We start from the raw sequence: 14655 nt of genomic DNA, 5'->3' as shown, positions 1-14655 counted from the left end.
TGCGCATGAGCTTCTCAAAGTTATATATTCCTAGGGGTGGTGATAGGAATATCACCACTTTACCATTTAATAACAACTTGTTTTCCAAAGGGACGGATTAATATGCACTGCCTCCAGTGCTGAATGAGTTCTTGTTGTGACATATCCTCAACAACACTCATAACTCTAAAGGTTTTTAATGTTTGCCAGTCTGAGGGGATAGAGTGGTATCTCACCATAGTTTAATATGCACTTCCTTGAATAATAATGATTTAAAGTAAATTTTCATATCTTTTTGGCCATTTTTATTTTCTCTATTATGAAGCACCACCTATTTTCTATACATTGCCTGCCTTCCTATTGAATCAGAGATTTAAAATTATATGTTTAAATTAAAAAAAAAATATGTATATACATTTTAATCCTTTATTGTTTATAACTTTAGAAAATATTCTCTGACACTCATTACTTTATCTTTCAATTTTTAAATAGTGTTTTAATGTACACAACTTTTACATTTTAATGGAGTTAAATTATAAATCTATTCCTTATGTGTAGTTATTTTCTGACTGCTTTAACCAATTTTATACCACAAAGTATATATATTTTTATATATAAAAATATATATATTAAATAATATATTTATATATATATAATTATAATATAAATGTATTTATTTTATATTTATTATATAAATAACATAATTATGATATATTATATATTTATAAATATATCTAACTCTAATATATTATGTATATAATACATACATATATAATTATATTACTCGAGATATATCATGTTCTTGGACTGGAAGAATCAACATTGTGAAAATGCCTCTACTACCCAAAGCAATCTACAGAGTCAATGCAATCCTTACCAAACTACCACTGGCATTTTTCACAGAACTAGAACAAAAAAATCTCACCATTTGTATGGAAACTCAAAAGACCCTGAATAGCCAAAGCAATCTTGGGAAAGAAAAACGGAGCTGCAGGAATCAGGCTCCCTGACTTCAGACTATACTACAAAGCTACAGTAATCAAGACAGTATGGTACTGGCACAAAAACAGAAACATAGATCAATGGAACAGGATAGACAGCCCAGAGATAAACCCACGCACATATGGTCACCTTATCTTTGATAAAGGAGGCAAGCATATACAGTGGAGAAAAGACAGCCTCTTCAATAAGTGGTGCTGGGAAAACTGGACAGTTACATGTAAAAGCATGAAATTAGAATGCTCCCTAACACCATACATGAAAATAAACTCAAAATGGATTAAAGACCTAAATGGAAGGCCAGATACTATGAAACTCTTAGAGGAAAACATAGGCAGAACACTCCATGACATAAATCACAGCAAGATCCTTTTTGACCCACCTCCTAGAGAAATGGAAATAAAAACAAAAATTAAAAAATGGGACCTAATGAGAGTTAAAAGCTTTTGCACAGCAAAGGAAACCATAAACAAGACCAAAAGACAACCTTCAGAATGGGAGAAAATATTTTCAAATGAAGCAACTGACAAAGGATTGATTAATCTCCAAAATTTACAAGCAGCTCATGCAGCTCAATATCAAAAAAACAAACAACCCAATCCAAGAATGGTCAGAAGACCAAATAGACATTTCTCCAAAGAAGATACACAGATTGCCAACAAACACATGAAAGAATGCTCAACATCATTAATTATTAGAGAAATGCAAATCAAAACGACAATGAGATATCATCTCACACCGGTCACAATGGCCATCATGAAAAAATCTACAAACAATAAATGCTGGAGAGGGTGTGGAGAAAAGGGAACACTCTTGCACTGTTGGTGGGAATGTAAATCGATATAGCCACTATGGAGAACAATATGGAGGTTCCTTAAAAAACTAAAAATAGAACTACCATATGACCCAGCAATCCCACTACTGGGCAGGTACCCTGAGAAAACCATAATTCAAAAAGAGTCATGTACCACAATGTTCATTGCAGCTTTATTTACAATAGCCAGGACATGGAAGCAACCTAAGTGTCCATCAACAGATGAATGGATAAAGAAGATGTGGCACATATATACAATGGAATATTACTCAACCATAAAAAGAAACAAAACTGAGTTATTTGTAGTGAGGTGGATGGACCTAGAGTCTGTCATACAGAGTGAAGTAAGTCAGAAAGAGAAAAACAAATACCATATGGTAACACGTATATATGGAATCTAAAAAAAAAAAAAAAAAGGTTCTGAAGAACCTACGGGCAGGACAGGAATAAAGACGCAGATGTAGAGAATGGACTTGAGGACATGGGGAGGGGGAAGGGTAAGCTGGGACGAAGTGAGAGAGTGGCATGGACATATATACACTACCTAATGTAAAACAGATAGCTAGTGGGAAGCAGCTGGATTACACGGGGAGATCAGCTCGGTGCTTTGTGACCACCTAGAGCGGTGGGATGGGGAGGGTGGGAGGGAGATGCAAGAGAGAGGGGAAATGGGGATATATGTATACATATAGCTGATTCACTTTGTTATACAGCAGAAACTAACACCTTGTAATTATGCTCCAATAAAGATGTTTATAAAAAAAAGAAATTAGATTTACTCTAAGTGCTCAAACACACACACACACACACACACACACACACACACACACACACAAAGAATTAATATGTAAATTTAGCAAGGCAGTTGAATACGGGTCAATATACAAAACTCGAATGCATTTCTATTTATATTTATACACAAATGATTTCTATGTATGCTACATATAGTATGCACAGAATTTTTTCTGTAAATACAAAACTATACATTCCCCTATGTATTACTGTTGCGTTGCACCCTACAGGCCTGCAAGCCCTGCACTTGCCCAGCCTCGACACCGAAGAAAGAGCCTGGAGTCAGCGACATAGACATCAATGGTTTAATGGATGGAGGAGCTTACATGTCCTGGAGCAACACTCCACGGTGTGCGGCAGACAGCGGGCAGGACATGGTAGTAGTCTTTGCTCCCAGAGCTCGGGGAGGTTACCGGTTATAGGGGGAATTGACATCAGGTTGGCTCATCGGTTACCAGGGAAACAAGCAGAGGGGCACGTCCCTCACCGTCCCTTTGACAAGCTATCACAGTGGAGGTGCTCTGATCTAAAGATTAGAACAATCACTAGCTGGGGCCGGGGGCAAGTATGTATTAGGAGGGAAGCTTGGTGATGTGAGTAGTGTGTAGATGAAGGAGGACTGGTCGGGCAGGGGTTGTACAGCGAGCAAGAGAAGAGCCATCTTGGGTGGCTTGATCATACAATTATTTATGTATTTCTATATATGCTGTATACTAGCAATGAAAATATTGGAAAATCAAATTTTAAAATAACATTTAAATCGTATAAAAATACTTACGAATAATTTTAACAAAATATGTGCAAGCCCTGTTCACTTAAACCTACAAAACTTTGTTGAGAGAAATAAATGAAGGCCTATATAAATGGGGTCATATATGCCATGTTCATGGCTTAGAAGACTAAACATTAAGATGTCAGTTATCCCCAAATCAATCTATAGATTCAAAGTAATCAAAATCCCAGTAAGCAGTTTTGTAGAAATTTCCAAGCTGACTTGACAAATTTTATGGAAATGGATATATTTTCCAAAAAAGAAAATGCTGGAGGTCATGACTTAACTGTAATCTGCGGGAAACAAGACCCTGTGTTACTGTCATGAGGACAGACAAACAGATCAGTGGAGACTGACCCACATGTTCAACATATAACACATATAACACATACAGTCATTTGATATTTTGACAAACGAAGGTGATGATATAATTTGATGAAGAAAGGATGGTCTTTCCTACAAATTCTGGATACCCATTTGTAAATAAAAATGAACCCTGACGCTGACCATGCACACAAATATAATTTAACTTGAAATGAGCCACAGACCTATATGTAGATCATCTTCCCAATAACCCGTGAGACGAAGTCACACAAAGCTAAGCCAAGGCGTCAAGGTGCTGGGTTCTCATTGGGGCCCCATTCAGGTTGTTGGCAGTCCAGGACATTGTGGCTACAGAACTAAGGTTTCCCTGCCTGCTGGCTGGTGGCAGAGACTATTCTTGTTCTCAGGCCCGCCGACAGCCTGGCAGCCAGCACGTGAGGCCCCCACACCCGTGAGTCTCTGACTTCCTCTTCTGTGACCAGTCAGAGAAAACTCTCTGCCTTTGAAGCACTCATGGAATTAAAGTGGGCCCGCCCAGATCATCTCTCTTTAGCCAGGTAACAGAAATTTCTCGTGATGCTTGTAACGTTAACAATTTCTCCTTGAAATTCCACACATTTTTGTTCCATATATATTTTAGGCCATACTTTAAAGTGCATTCAAAATTAGCCTCGCTGTATCTTTCTGGGAGGCTGATCAAATTATTATTTTGAAATGACCCCTAAGATCTAGTAAAAACTTTGATCTTCCGGTCTTCTCGTCTAACATTACCAGCTGTGTGAGCTTGCTTCTGGTTGGCATCTCCAACGCCTATCATTTTCCCATCCTTTTAATTCCATCCTCCTTAAGTGTTCTGTTTTAGATGAGTCTTGTATTAATTTCCTAGGGCTGAAGTAACAAAACAGGGTGGCTTAAAAAAACAAAAATTTACTCCCTCACAGTTCTGGAGGCTAGAGGCCCAAAGTCAAGGTACCAGCAGGGCTCTGCTTCCTCTGAAGGTTCTAGGGCTTTCCTTGGCGTGTAACAGCACACTCCAATGTCTGCGGCATCTGCACATGGCTTCTCTGTGTCTCTGTGCCCTCTCCTCTTCTTAGCAAGATACCGTTAGATTAAGGGCCCAGACTAAATCCAGGATGATTTCATCTTGAGATCCTTAACTAAATACATCGCAGAATAGGAAGGGTGGCAGGGAGGTTCAAGAGGGAGGAGATATGGGGGTATATGTGTATGTATAGCTGATTCACTTTGTTATAAAGCAGAAACTAACACACCATTGTAAAGCAATTATACTCCAATAAAGATGATAAATAAATAAATAAATAAATAAATACATCGCAGCAGCACCATTTCCAAAGAAGGTCACATTCTGAGGCTCTGGGTAGACCTGAATTTTGGGGGGATACCCTTTTCCGTACCCCACTGGTGCATGTGTAAAGTCAGCAGTCTCCAAATCTGAGCCAAATTTTGTGTAGGGGGTTGATCCTGCCCCATCCTCCGACAGGGCAACCTCAAGAAAATCAGTGCTTCTGATACAAAACCTACCGACCTCAGCCCCGCACAACACACCATCAAAGTGAAAGCTGCAGGCTACATCTGGGCCCTAGTGGTGACAGAGGTGATCACAGGTTCAGGTTCAGATCACAGGTGACTCTCTGTTCCCAGGTACGTATTATGCCTTGGGACGTGGAGGTAGCATCCTGCAGGCTCCGCACAGCCACTGGAGCCTCCTTGCTAAGACAGAAATGACATCTTCAGGATGAAGGCAGGCCTGGCCATCTGGTGCAGGAGGAAGTAGCTTCCTGTTGTCCTCAGACCCTTGCCACAGGCAATGACACTGGAGCAGGCCACCCTCTGAGTAGACATGAAAGGGAATTCTCTCGTGGTATAGAGAGCACTGCCACTGTCCCATGCCACACGGCCCACCAGAGCACTGCTGCTGCCCGTACCTTACCGGGTGTCCCTGATAAAGGACAGACACAACAGTCCACACAAATGGTTGACCTTCAGGCTGTCATCTCAGTCACCTTAGCCCTTGATGCCCCAGCAAACAACCAGCATGTTTACACTCTTTGGCCACTGCCAGTGGCATGGCCATGTGGCCAGCCAATGCAGAAACTAAATTCTCATCCAAGCTTTCCCATTTGGGAGGAAGACCTCAGGACCTCTTGCCCCCCAAACACCCCAGATATAAATGATAGTCACACATGTCTGCACATAGCAGGCACTCCTATCCCCTTTGGAGACCCAGACATTACCAACAGTGACCAAGACTCTCATTTCACTTTAAAAAACACACAACACCAAGCTCTTGAGCCAGTCATTCAAGAGAACTTCCCTTCATCTGCCAATTTAGAACGCAGGCCTCACAGAGGACCATATGGCCTACTTATACAAGTTCAGGTTCAGGGAAATGAAACATGCACCTGTCAGTCATCAAACATCAGAAATGCATCATAATAACTTACTCCATTTTTGATGTTTGACAGCTGATAGCCTTTAAGGACCACCCCCCTCTCTTACCCCAGGGCAAGCTGATAAGAAAGGGGCACCTGCAGAGAATTCACACCAGTAAACCCTGGCCCAGGGTAAGAACCCCACCTCCCAAACCACAGGGAAAGCCAGAGTCAGTAACTCCTCCCTGCTTCCTCAAGCCATTTCCAGAGCTGCCTCCTGGGAGCCCACCCTGCTCTCCCAACAAAGTCTCATTATGTGAAAAATTGACCTTTTCACTCCCACTCGCTGCATGTGTGGCATCATCAGTCTTGATAATGAGAACTAAAATGTTGCCTGCCATATCAGTAAACAAAGGATGTTGCAGCCATCAAGCCATCATATTACAGCCACCGGAGGGTGAGCCCTAAGGGAACCCAGGATGTAGACAAATGGGCTGCTCACTGCCAAACCCTCAGCCACTGCCGCACCCCCTGGTTCTGCCAGTGTACCCTGAGGAAACACAGGATGAGAAAACACAGGATATTGGCCCCAGATATTTAAGGTGCATATCAAAGGAATGATTTCAGTGAGCCCAGGCTCTTGCATCTTCCCAAACATAGAAAAGTGCTAAATTCCATAACTTGAGAAATCTGGTTTTCTTTTATTAACAGTAATCTTTTGATGTTCTGACTACCTGGTCTTTTGTTGAGAATCTCCTATATATCCTGGCTCCCCACCCTTGCCTCTTCGGAACAGTTTCTGCAATGTCATCTGAGATGCCATGTCCCGGGCCTGCAGTCCTCAGAAAGTCCACCCAATAAAACATAACTCTCAACTTTTAGGTTGTGCTTTTTTTTTTTTTCAGTCAACAATAACCAAGCCACATTTTGGGTCAGGTTGATCCTGCCCCCTATGGTGCAACCACAAAACACATTCATCTTCCTCTTATGATTTAGAAGCTATATGCTGTATACTATTCTTCTAGGAGTTAGACGAGAGATTACTATTTGCAGCCTGCCTTATAAAGTATACTGCTAATTGGTACATTTAATCTTCTCCGACAATTCAAGGAGCTTAGACCTTTTAGTTCCTCATAAACCTCCCCTAGCCTAAATGCTAAAGTCATGCATTTTATTTCTACATATAGTTTAAAGTCCACAAGGCATTGTTGTTGCTGTTTTATACAGTCAATATTTAGATTTCCTCATCAAAGGTGAGGTGGATTTCCTCACTGTTGCGGCTCATCGATCTTTCCTGCTTCTCTGACATTTCGTCTGTGATCATTTTCCCTCTGCCTGAAGAAGTCTCATTAGTATTACACCGAAGGTCATTTTACTTCCTCTCGCTGCTATTAAATACATTTTTCTTAGTCTTCAGTTATCTCAGTTCACTCTGATGGGTCTATATGCAGATTTATTTTTATTTACCCTGCTTGGGGTTTGCAGGGCCTTCTTGATTCCATGGAGTACTGTCCTTAGTCTATTTTGGAAAAATATCTACCATCATCTCTTCAAATGTTTCCTATGCGCCCCTGCCTCACCTACTCCTAGGATATAAAATAAACAAATACTAAAATTTTTTCATGGATCCTTTATGGCCTCGCCATTCAAAGTGTGGTCTATGACCTGATAGCATCAATATTCTCAAGAAGCTTCTAAAAACTCAGCATCTCAGGCATCCCCAGGGATCCACTGAATCAGAATCTTCATTTAAAGAAGATCCACAGGTGAGTCACATCCCATTCAAGTCTGAGAAGCACTGGTCTCCATCTCTCAGCCTCTCTTCCACATTTACCACTCCTCGTCTCCCCATTCCATTGTAGATAATTACTTTTATCTTCCAGTTCACTAATTCTTTCATACTCTTAACTTCTTAATTGATGTATATAATACACATAGAAAATTGCACAAGACATAAACATAAGAGCTCAGTACATTTTTACAAAGTAAATATTCATGTCACCACCGAAGTTAAGAACACTGCCAGTGGCCCACAAGCTCCCCCCACCCACCCCAGACTTTTGTGGGATTCAATTGTCCACTCTGCTATTAAATTCATCCGCTGAGTCCTAACGTTTGTTATTCAGTTTTGCTACTCCAGAATTTCTTTCTACTTGGTTCTTTTCCAAATCTGTATGTCATTTTTCACGGCTTTAAGTTCTCTGTTGAAATTTATCTCCTTGAGCAGGGCAACCACAGGTGTGCTAGTGTTTGTGTCTATTAACTACAATATCCAAATCCCCTGGGGCTCTACTGACATTGTCAGCTGTTTATCCTGCAGGTTCTAGTTCATGTTATCTTTTTTTCTTTTTTATGGAGTATAGTTGACTTACAACATTGTGTTAGTTTCAGCTGTACAGCAAAGTGATTCAGTTATACATATACATATATTCATTCTTTTTTACATTCTTTTCTCATACAGGTTATCACAGAATATTGGGTAGAGTTCCCTGTGCTATACAGTAGGTCCTTGTTATCTATCTTATATATAGTAGTGTGTGTATTCGTCCCAAGCTCCTGATTTATCCCTCCCCACCACGTTTCCCCTTAGGTAACCATAAGTTTGTTTTTGATATCTATTAAGTCTGCTTCTGTTTTACAAATGAGTTCATTTGTATCTTTTTTAAAAAAAATTAGATTCCACATATGAGTGATATCTGATATTTGTCTTTGTCTGACTTACTTGACTTAGTATGATAATCTTTAGGTCCATCCATTTTGCTGCAAATGGCATTATTTCATTCTTTTTTATGGCTGAGTAATATTCCATTGCATATATGTACCACATCTTCTTTATCCATTCCTCTGTTGATGGACATTTAGGTTGCTTCCATGTCCTGGCCATTGTAAATAGTGCTGCAATGAACACTGGGGTGTATGTATCCCTTTGGATTATGGTTTTCTCCAGATATATGCCCAGGAGTGGGATTGGTGGATCATATGGTAGCTCTATTTTAAGTTTTTTAAGGAACCTCCATATTGTTCTCCATAGTGGTTGTACCAATTTACATTCCCACCAACAGTGTAGGAGGGTTCCCTTTTCTCCACACCCTCTCTAGCACTTACTGTTTGTAGACTTTTTGATGATGGCCATTCTGACAGGTGCAAGGTGATACCTCATTGTAGTTTTGATTTGCATTTCTCTGATAATTAGTGATGCTGAGCATCTTTTCATATGCTTCTTGGCTATCTGTATATCTTCTTTGGAGAACTGTCTGTTTAGATCTTCTGCCCATTTTTTGATTGGGTTGTTTGTTTTTTTGACATAGAGCTCCATGAGCTGTTTGTATATTTTGGAGATTAACCCCTTGTCAGTTGCATTATTTGCAAATATTTTCTCCCATTCTATGGGTATCTTTTTGTTTTGCTGATGGTTTCCTTTGCTGTGCAGAAGCTTTTAAGCTTAATTAGGTCACTTTTGTTTAGTTTTGTTTTTATTTTCATTACTCTAGGAGGTGGATCAAAAACGATATTGCTTTGATCTATGTCAAAGAATGTTCTGCCTATGTTTTTCTCTAAGAGTTTTATAGTGTCTGGACTTACATTTAGGTCTTTGATCCATTTCCAGTTTATTTTTGTGTATGGTGTTAGAGAATGTTCTAATTTCATTCTTTTACATGTAGCTGTCCAGTTTTCCCAGCACCACTCATCAAAGAGACTGTTTTTTCTCCATTGTATATTCTTTCCTCCCTTGCCATAGATTAATTGACCATAGGAGCGTGAGTTTATTTCTGGGCTTTCTATCCTATTCCATTGATATATATTTCTGTTTTTGTGCCAGTACCATACTGTTTTGATTACTGTAGCTTTGTAGTATAGTCTGCAGTCAGGGAGTCTGATTCCTCCAGCTCCATTTTTCTTTCTCAAGATTGCTTTGGCTATTCGGGGTCTTTTGTGTTTCCATGTAATTTAAAAAAAAATTTGCTCTAGTTCTGTGAAAAATGCCAATGGTAGTTTGATAGGGATTGCACTGAATCTGTAGATTGCCTTGGGTAGTTCATATCATCTTACCTCATGTGCCTACTTATCTCTAAGTGAGTGCTGAACACTGTATTTGAAAAGAGAGGCCTTGGGAGTTGTTAACCTTCTCCAGAAAGGATTTTCATTTACTCCCAGCCAGTAACTGGGCAGCTGCAGCCAGTTCAGGGACTGTTTACTTTCAGACCACCCTCCCTCTTAGGTTGAAACTTGATAACCCACCCAACGTAAGAGGATTCACAGGGCTCCATTCCTTGGTGGCCCTGCCGTCCAACTTTTGTCTACTTGGTTATTAAGCTCTGCTCAGCCCCTTAGCTTTGTAGTAAACATCTCCAGGGCAAAAGCAGCCCCATTGTTAGGCTCAGCACTTTGATTTCTGCCATCTTCTGAATCTTGGCCTAGAAACCGTTTGCTCTTTTTAGCTCTCTGACTTGATATATATTCTAATTTTTCTAATTGTCCTTCACTGACAAGTATGTGTGAATCATGTGCTCTACCATTCCCAGGAAAGAAACTTAGTGGCTTCCTCTTCATCTACACAATATATTCTCAAATTGCTCTGGAGATGTTAATTACACTTATTCCAAAGTCTTCTTTAAACAACTAGAGTTGTTTATGTGAAATCTGTTTCATCAGGTTTTACTTTTTTTGTTTACGAGCTTAGTTCTTTTACAGAGTTAGTTCTGTTTACATATGAAACTGTTCCTGGATGTCTGCTCATCTTGATATTTGGGATGCCAGTTTGCCCACACTTGCAAAGACCTCCTTCCCTCCAGGAGGAGGATACTGCCCCCAGGTGAGAGCTACTTCCTCAATCTGCCAGCTAACACCCACTTTTGCCATTTCTCTCTGGCCAAATGCTCCCTCCCAATGCCCAAGAATCACCTCTAAAACAAATGTCCTGGCAGCAGAAGGCCTTCATCATCTGAGGCAAATGCTTGCATTCTGTCGAACATGCCTCAGTTTTCCTTTGAGTTGGGCCCTCGTGGAGACTTGAAAAGGGGGAAAGAAGGGTGAGAATGCAATAGTGAGAAGGAACTGCAAGGGGAAGAAAGACTATGAGTAGGACCAGGAGACAGGAAAGCAGGGGCCTGTGGACAAGAAAACACAGGCAGCCCACAGGGCTGGACCTCACTCTGAAGGGGTGAGAGGCTGCAGAGATGGGGCCAGGGAACAGGCTGTGGCACACTAGAGCCGAAGGGGGATGAGGAGTCTGCCCTCCACGTGGCAGGCAAGGAGGAGCTTGGGGGACCGAGCAGAATTATGTGGTCACTTGGTCTGCCATGTGGAGGGCCTGGCTTGAAGTGCCACCTGGCACAGTGGTCTGGTGCCAGGTCCACAGACCCTGGGAAACAGCAGAGGTTCCTGAGAGCTGGGTCACTCACCAGCAGGAGGGGGCCTTCTGGAAAGTCACAGTATGTAGGCAGGCAGGAGGCTTGCTCACACCCGTTCTCTGCTTTCCATACTTTGATCAGTCCCTGCTTGTCCACGGTGACAACCAGTTGCAGCCGAGGGTAAGTCACCAAATTCACCAGAGCTGCAGGCTGTAGAGGGCTCGACAGATCTCCGTGCCCTAGGCAACAACAAAATTAATGTAACAACTCCCATAGGGCCCATTTATTTCCTAAACACTTATTATTTTCATTCATTCGACCATCACCCAGTGCATACTGGGGACATGTAGGTGTAAAGGATATGATCCCCATCCTCACAGGCTGCACAGCATGGTAGGGAACACAACACAGAAGCAATGTTCCACCATAGAGGAGACAGGTGTGTCCTGGAGGAGAGCAGTGGCTGAGCGTGGGTGTTGAGACTGCCTGGGGTTGGTGCCATTGCAGGGGGATTGAGGGTGGGGTTCTTCATGTGCACTGGGCACAGGATGTCTGAAGCACTCCCAGTGGTTACCTATGGCTCAACTGAAGAAGGCTGGGCAGGGAGGCAGGACCCAACACTACCCACCCTGCCCGGGATCTGGGCTGTGCTTGGGACCTAGGCTGTGCTGGGGACCTGGGCCGTACTCAGGACCTGGGCTTTGCAGGGCTGCATAAAGTGAACTTCCACGTGGAACGTCTCACTTGGTCCCCAAGGAACCCAGGTTTACAGATAAACTAATTCAGCCTTGTGGTTGTAAACAGTTTCTGTTGCATATCTGCAACTGCCCTGCTCAGAACATGCCCTTCCCAGTGGTGTACCCAGCAGTGCCACCGCGGGCCAGGCCTGGCGAAGGCCCATGCCCTGTCACGGCCATTAGCACAGAGGAAAATGACTGGTCCGAGATGGGCTGATTCCCAGATACATGGTCTCTCCCAGGATTCTGAAAGCTAGAACAGCGAGGTAAAGAGCCCGGGTCCAGCAGGCCCACGGCACATTAGGATAGGGCGTCAGAGAACCAATCCTCTAATTGCTGTTTCTGAGTTTCTCAGAGTTGCCACATGGGGTTTCTTTCCAATTTGGAGTTATTACGGTTCTTTTTCTATCAGGTGTTATCATGTTAGCATGATCTTTTTCCAATCATGATATCCCAGTATTCTTCCAGTCTTTTCTTTCTTCCCCCTCACATCAACAAATCAACAGTTGATTTCTGTTGCTTAAACAGCTAACAAGACTATTACTAGTAGGAACTCGGCACCGGTGACTGGGTCATGTCAACTAGGTCTCGGAGAATACACATTATTCACTAGTGGCTAGTAGTATGGAAGTGGGCAAAGAAGCAGTGAAACTCCCCTTCCCATTTCAGAATAGAAAGTAGCAACCAGGGGAACAGAGCGCAGAAACAGGCTACATACTGCATGACTCCAACAAAATGATTGAGCTTTCTAAAAATAAAATAAGATTGGAGATGTGTTCACAAAGAGGATTAAGGTTGGCAAGCCAGGCAGAATGGGTGCAGAAGGGTCTAGCCCTGTCTAACAGTCCCACACTGTGACCAACGGACCACACTAGAGTTCAACAAACCACAGCCTGCAGCCAAACCCAGCCCACTAACCATTTTTGTATTTTCGTTAAAAAAAAAAAAAATCAAAGAATATTTCATGACACATGAAAAAAACAAGAAACTCACATGTGAGGGTCCATAAGTACAGTTTTATTGGAACACAGCCACTCCCTTTTTTTTTACTTCTTGTCTACAGCTGCTTCTGCTTTTCAGCCACATAGTTAAGTAGTTGCAACAGGACCATGTGGTCTGCAAAGCCTCAAATATTTGCTCTCTGGCCCTTTACAGAAAAGGTCTGCCACCCCAGCACCAAAGCTCTTTATGTTCAAGTCAAGACCTTTTTGTTTTGGCAACTATGGAACCTCCCAGCCTTCAGGTCTTCTTCCTGCCCAAGAGCCCCTCATCTAAGCCTGTGTGGTCTCATGTCCACAGCCTAAGGTGGGTCTCTTTCAGGGCAACACAACTGCAATGAAACAGAGACCAGCCACCTGCACCCATCAGTCACCAGAGACCTTCACTCGAAATTATAATGTCAAACATCACTGTATATGAGGAAAATAAAGCACGTGGAAGAGAAAAAAAAAACATGATAAACAAATGAAAAACTGACCATGGAGGAAAGACATATGATGCAAATAACTGTATCCTTTAAACAACAAAAAAGAGCAATCAGAGAATATGAAAATGGATAGGAAAGCTTTTTAACAATTAGTACCAACCAAGTCCAAAATACTAATCAAGTTATCGAGGTTGTAACACTTAAGTTTGCAAGTGGGGTGAGTAAAAGCTGCATTATCTGGGCAAAACCACCCAGAGGCTGGCATTGGCTCCAGTGTGGACATCACAGAACTGGGCATGGCAGCTGTCATCCCCTTGCATAAACAGCCTCCATCAGGCACTGCAAAAATGCCCATCTCCCTGAGGCAGGACAGCAGAGAGTCAAGGGCATTTGCGATCAATCAGACTCAAGTCTGAAGTGTGACCTGGCACAGCGACTGAGCCTCCTGCAGCTCAGATTTCTCATCTGTACAATGGGGCTCCCACTCCTCACCTCACAAGTTGGCTGTGATGGTTAAAGAGAATAAAGGCAAAGGGCCTCGCTAAGACTGAGGACATAGCAGCATCTGGTCACTTCTCATCCTGGCCCCCTCCTGGACAGCTCACCTCTTGCAGATCCCAGGCACACACGGTGCCATCTGACGACACGGTGCACGCCACGGACTTCTCCCGCCCATCAAACCAGTACTCTTTGGTTGAGATGTAGGCCAGCTCATCTATCTCTCCTGAAAGAGAACACAGACTTGCCTTAAGCACACACATGGATGCCTGGCATGTGAACATTCAACTTGGTGAAGGGGAGGCAGGCAATTCATTCCTCTTCTCTCTCAGGAGCATGACAGGTGCTGATTCTGGGGACAGTGGTGGACAGAAAGAGCTGGGACTTCAGACTTACAATTTGGGTATCATGCCCAGGACTGCCTACCACCCACCAGCCATGTTACTGTGAACAACAGTTACAACATCCTTATCTCTTAGTTTCTGTTTCTTTCTACTCTGAAATAGATGTAATGATCTCTGTGAGGATCAAATGATAACACAGGTATAGAACATAGCAGGGTATGTCCTC

At 42.3% G+C, this 14655-nt stretch overlaps 1 protein-coding gene across 3 annotated transcripts in view; it reads left to right on the top strand.

Annotated features, from left to right (window-relative positions):
- Positions 1-13844, top strand: part of LOC309653809 (uncharacterized protein) — a 104468-nt gene extending 90624 nt beyond the window's left edge. Inside the window, exons 2-3 of one of the 3 annotated variants that reach the window (XR_014259524.1) lie at positions 2815-2961; positions 6785-7820. Coding sequence is in view for 1 of the 3 variants with exons in the window: in XM_082478617.1 (XP_082334743.1) it covers positions 2815-2961; positions 13317-13436 (267 nt within the window). In the remaining 2 variants the exon portion in view is untranslated. Of the gene's footprint in view, positions 1-768; positions 2566-2814; positions 2962-6784; positions 7821-13316 lie in introns of those variants that run through there. The other 2 variants (XM_082478617.1, XR_014259525.1) reach the window with 2 other exon arrangements.
- The last annotated feature ends 811 nt before the right edge of the window (positions 13845-14655 follow it).

The sequence above is a fragment of the Balaenoptera physalus genome (assembly GCF_965194825.1).
Source record: "Balaenoptera physalus genome assembly, contig: HAP1_SCAFFOLD_1213, whole genome shotgun sequence".
Classification (NCBI taxonomy): Eukaryota; Metazoa; Chordata; class Mammalia; order Artiodactyla; family Balaenopteridae; genus Balaenoptera; species Balaenoptera physalus.
Note: the sequence above shows the minus strand (reverse complement) of the source record. Positions and strands in the feature narration are given on the sequence as shown.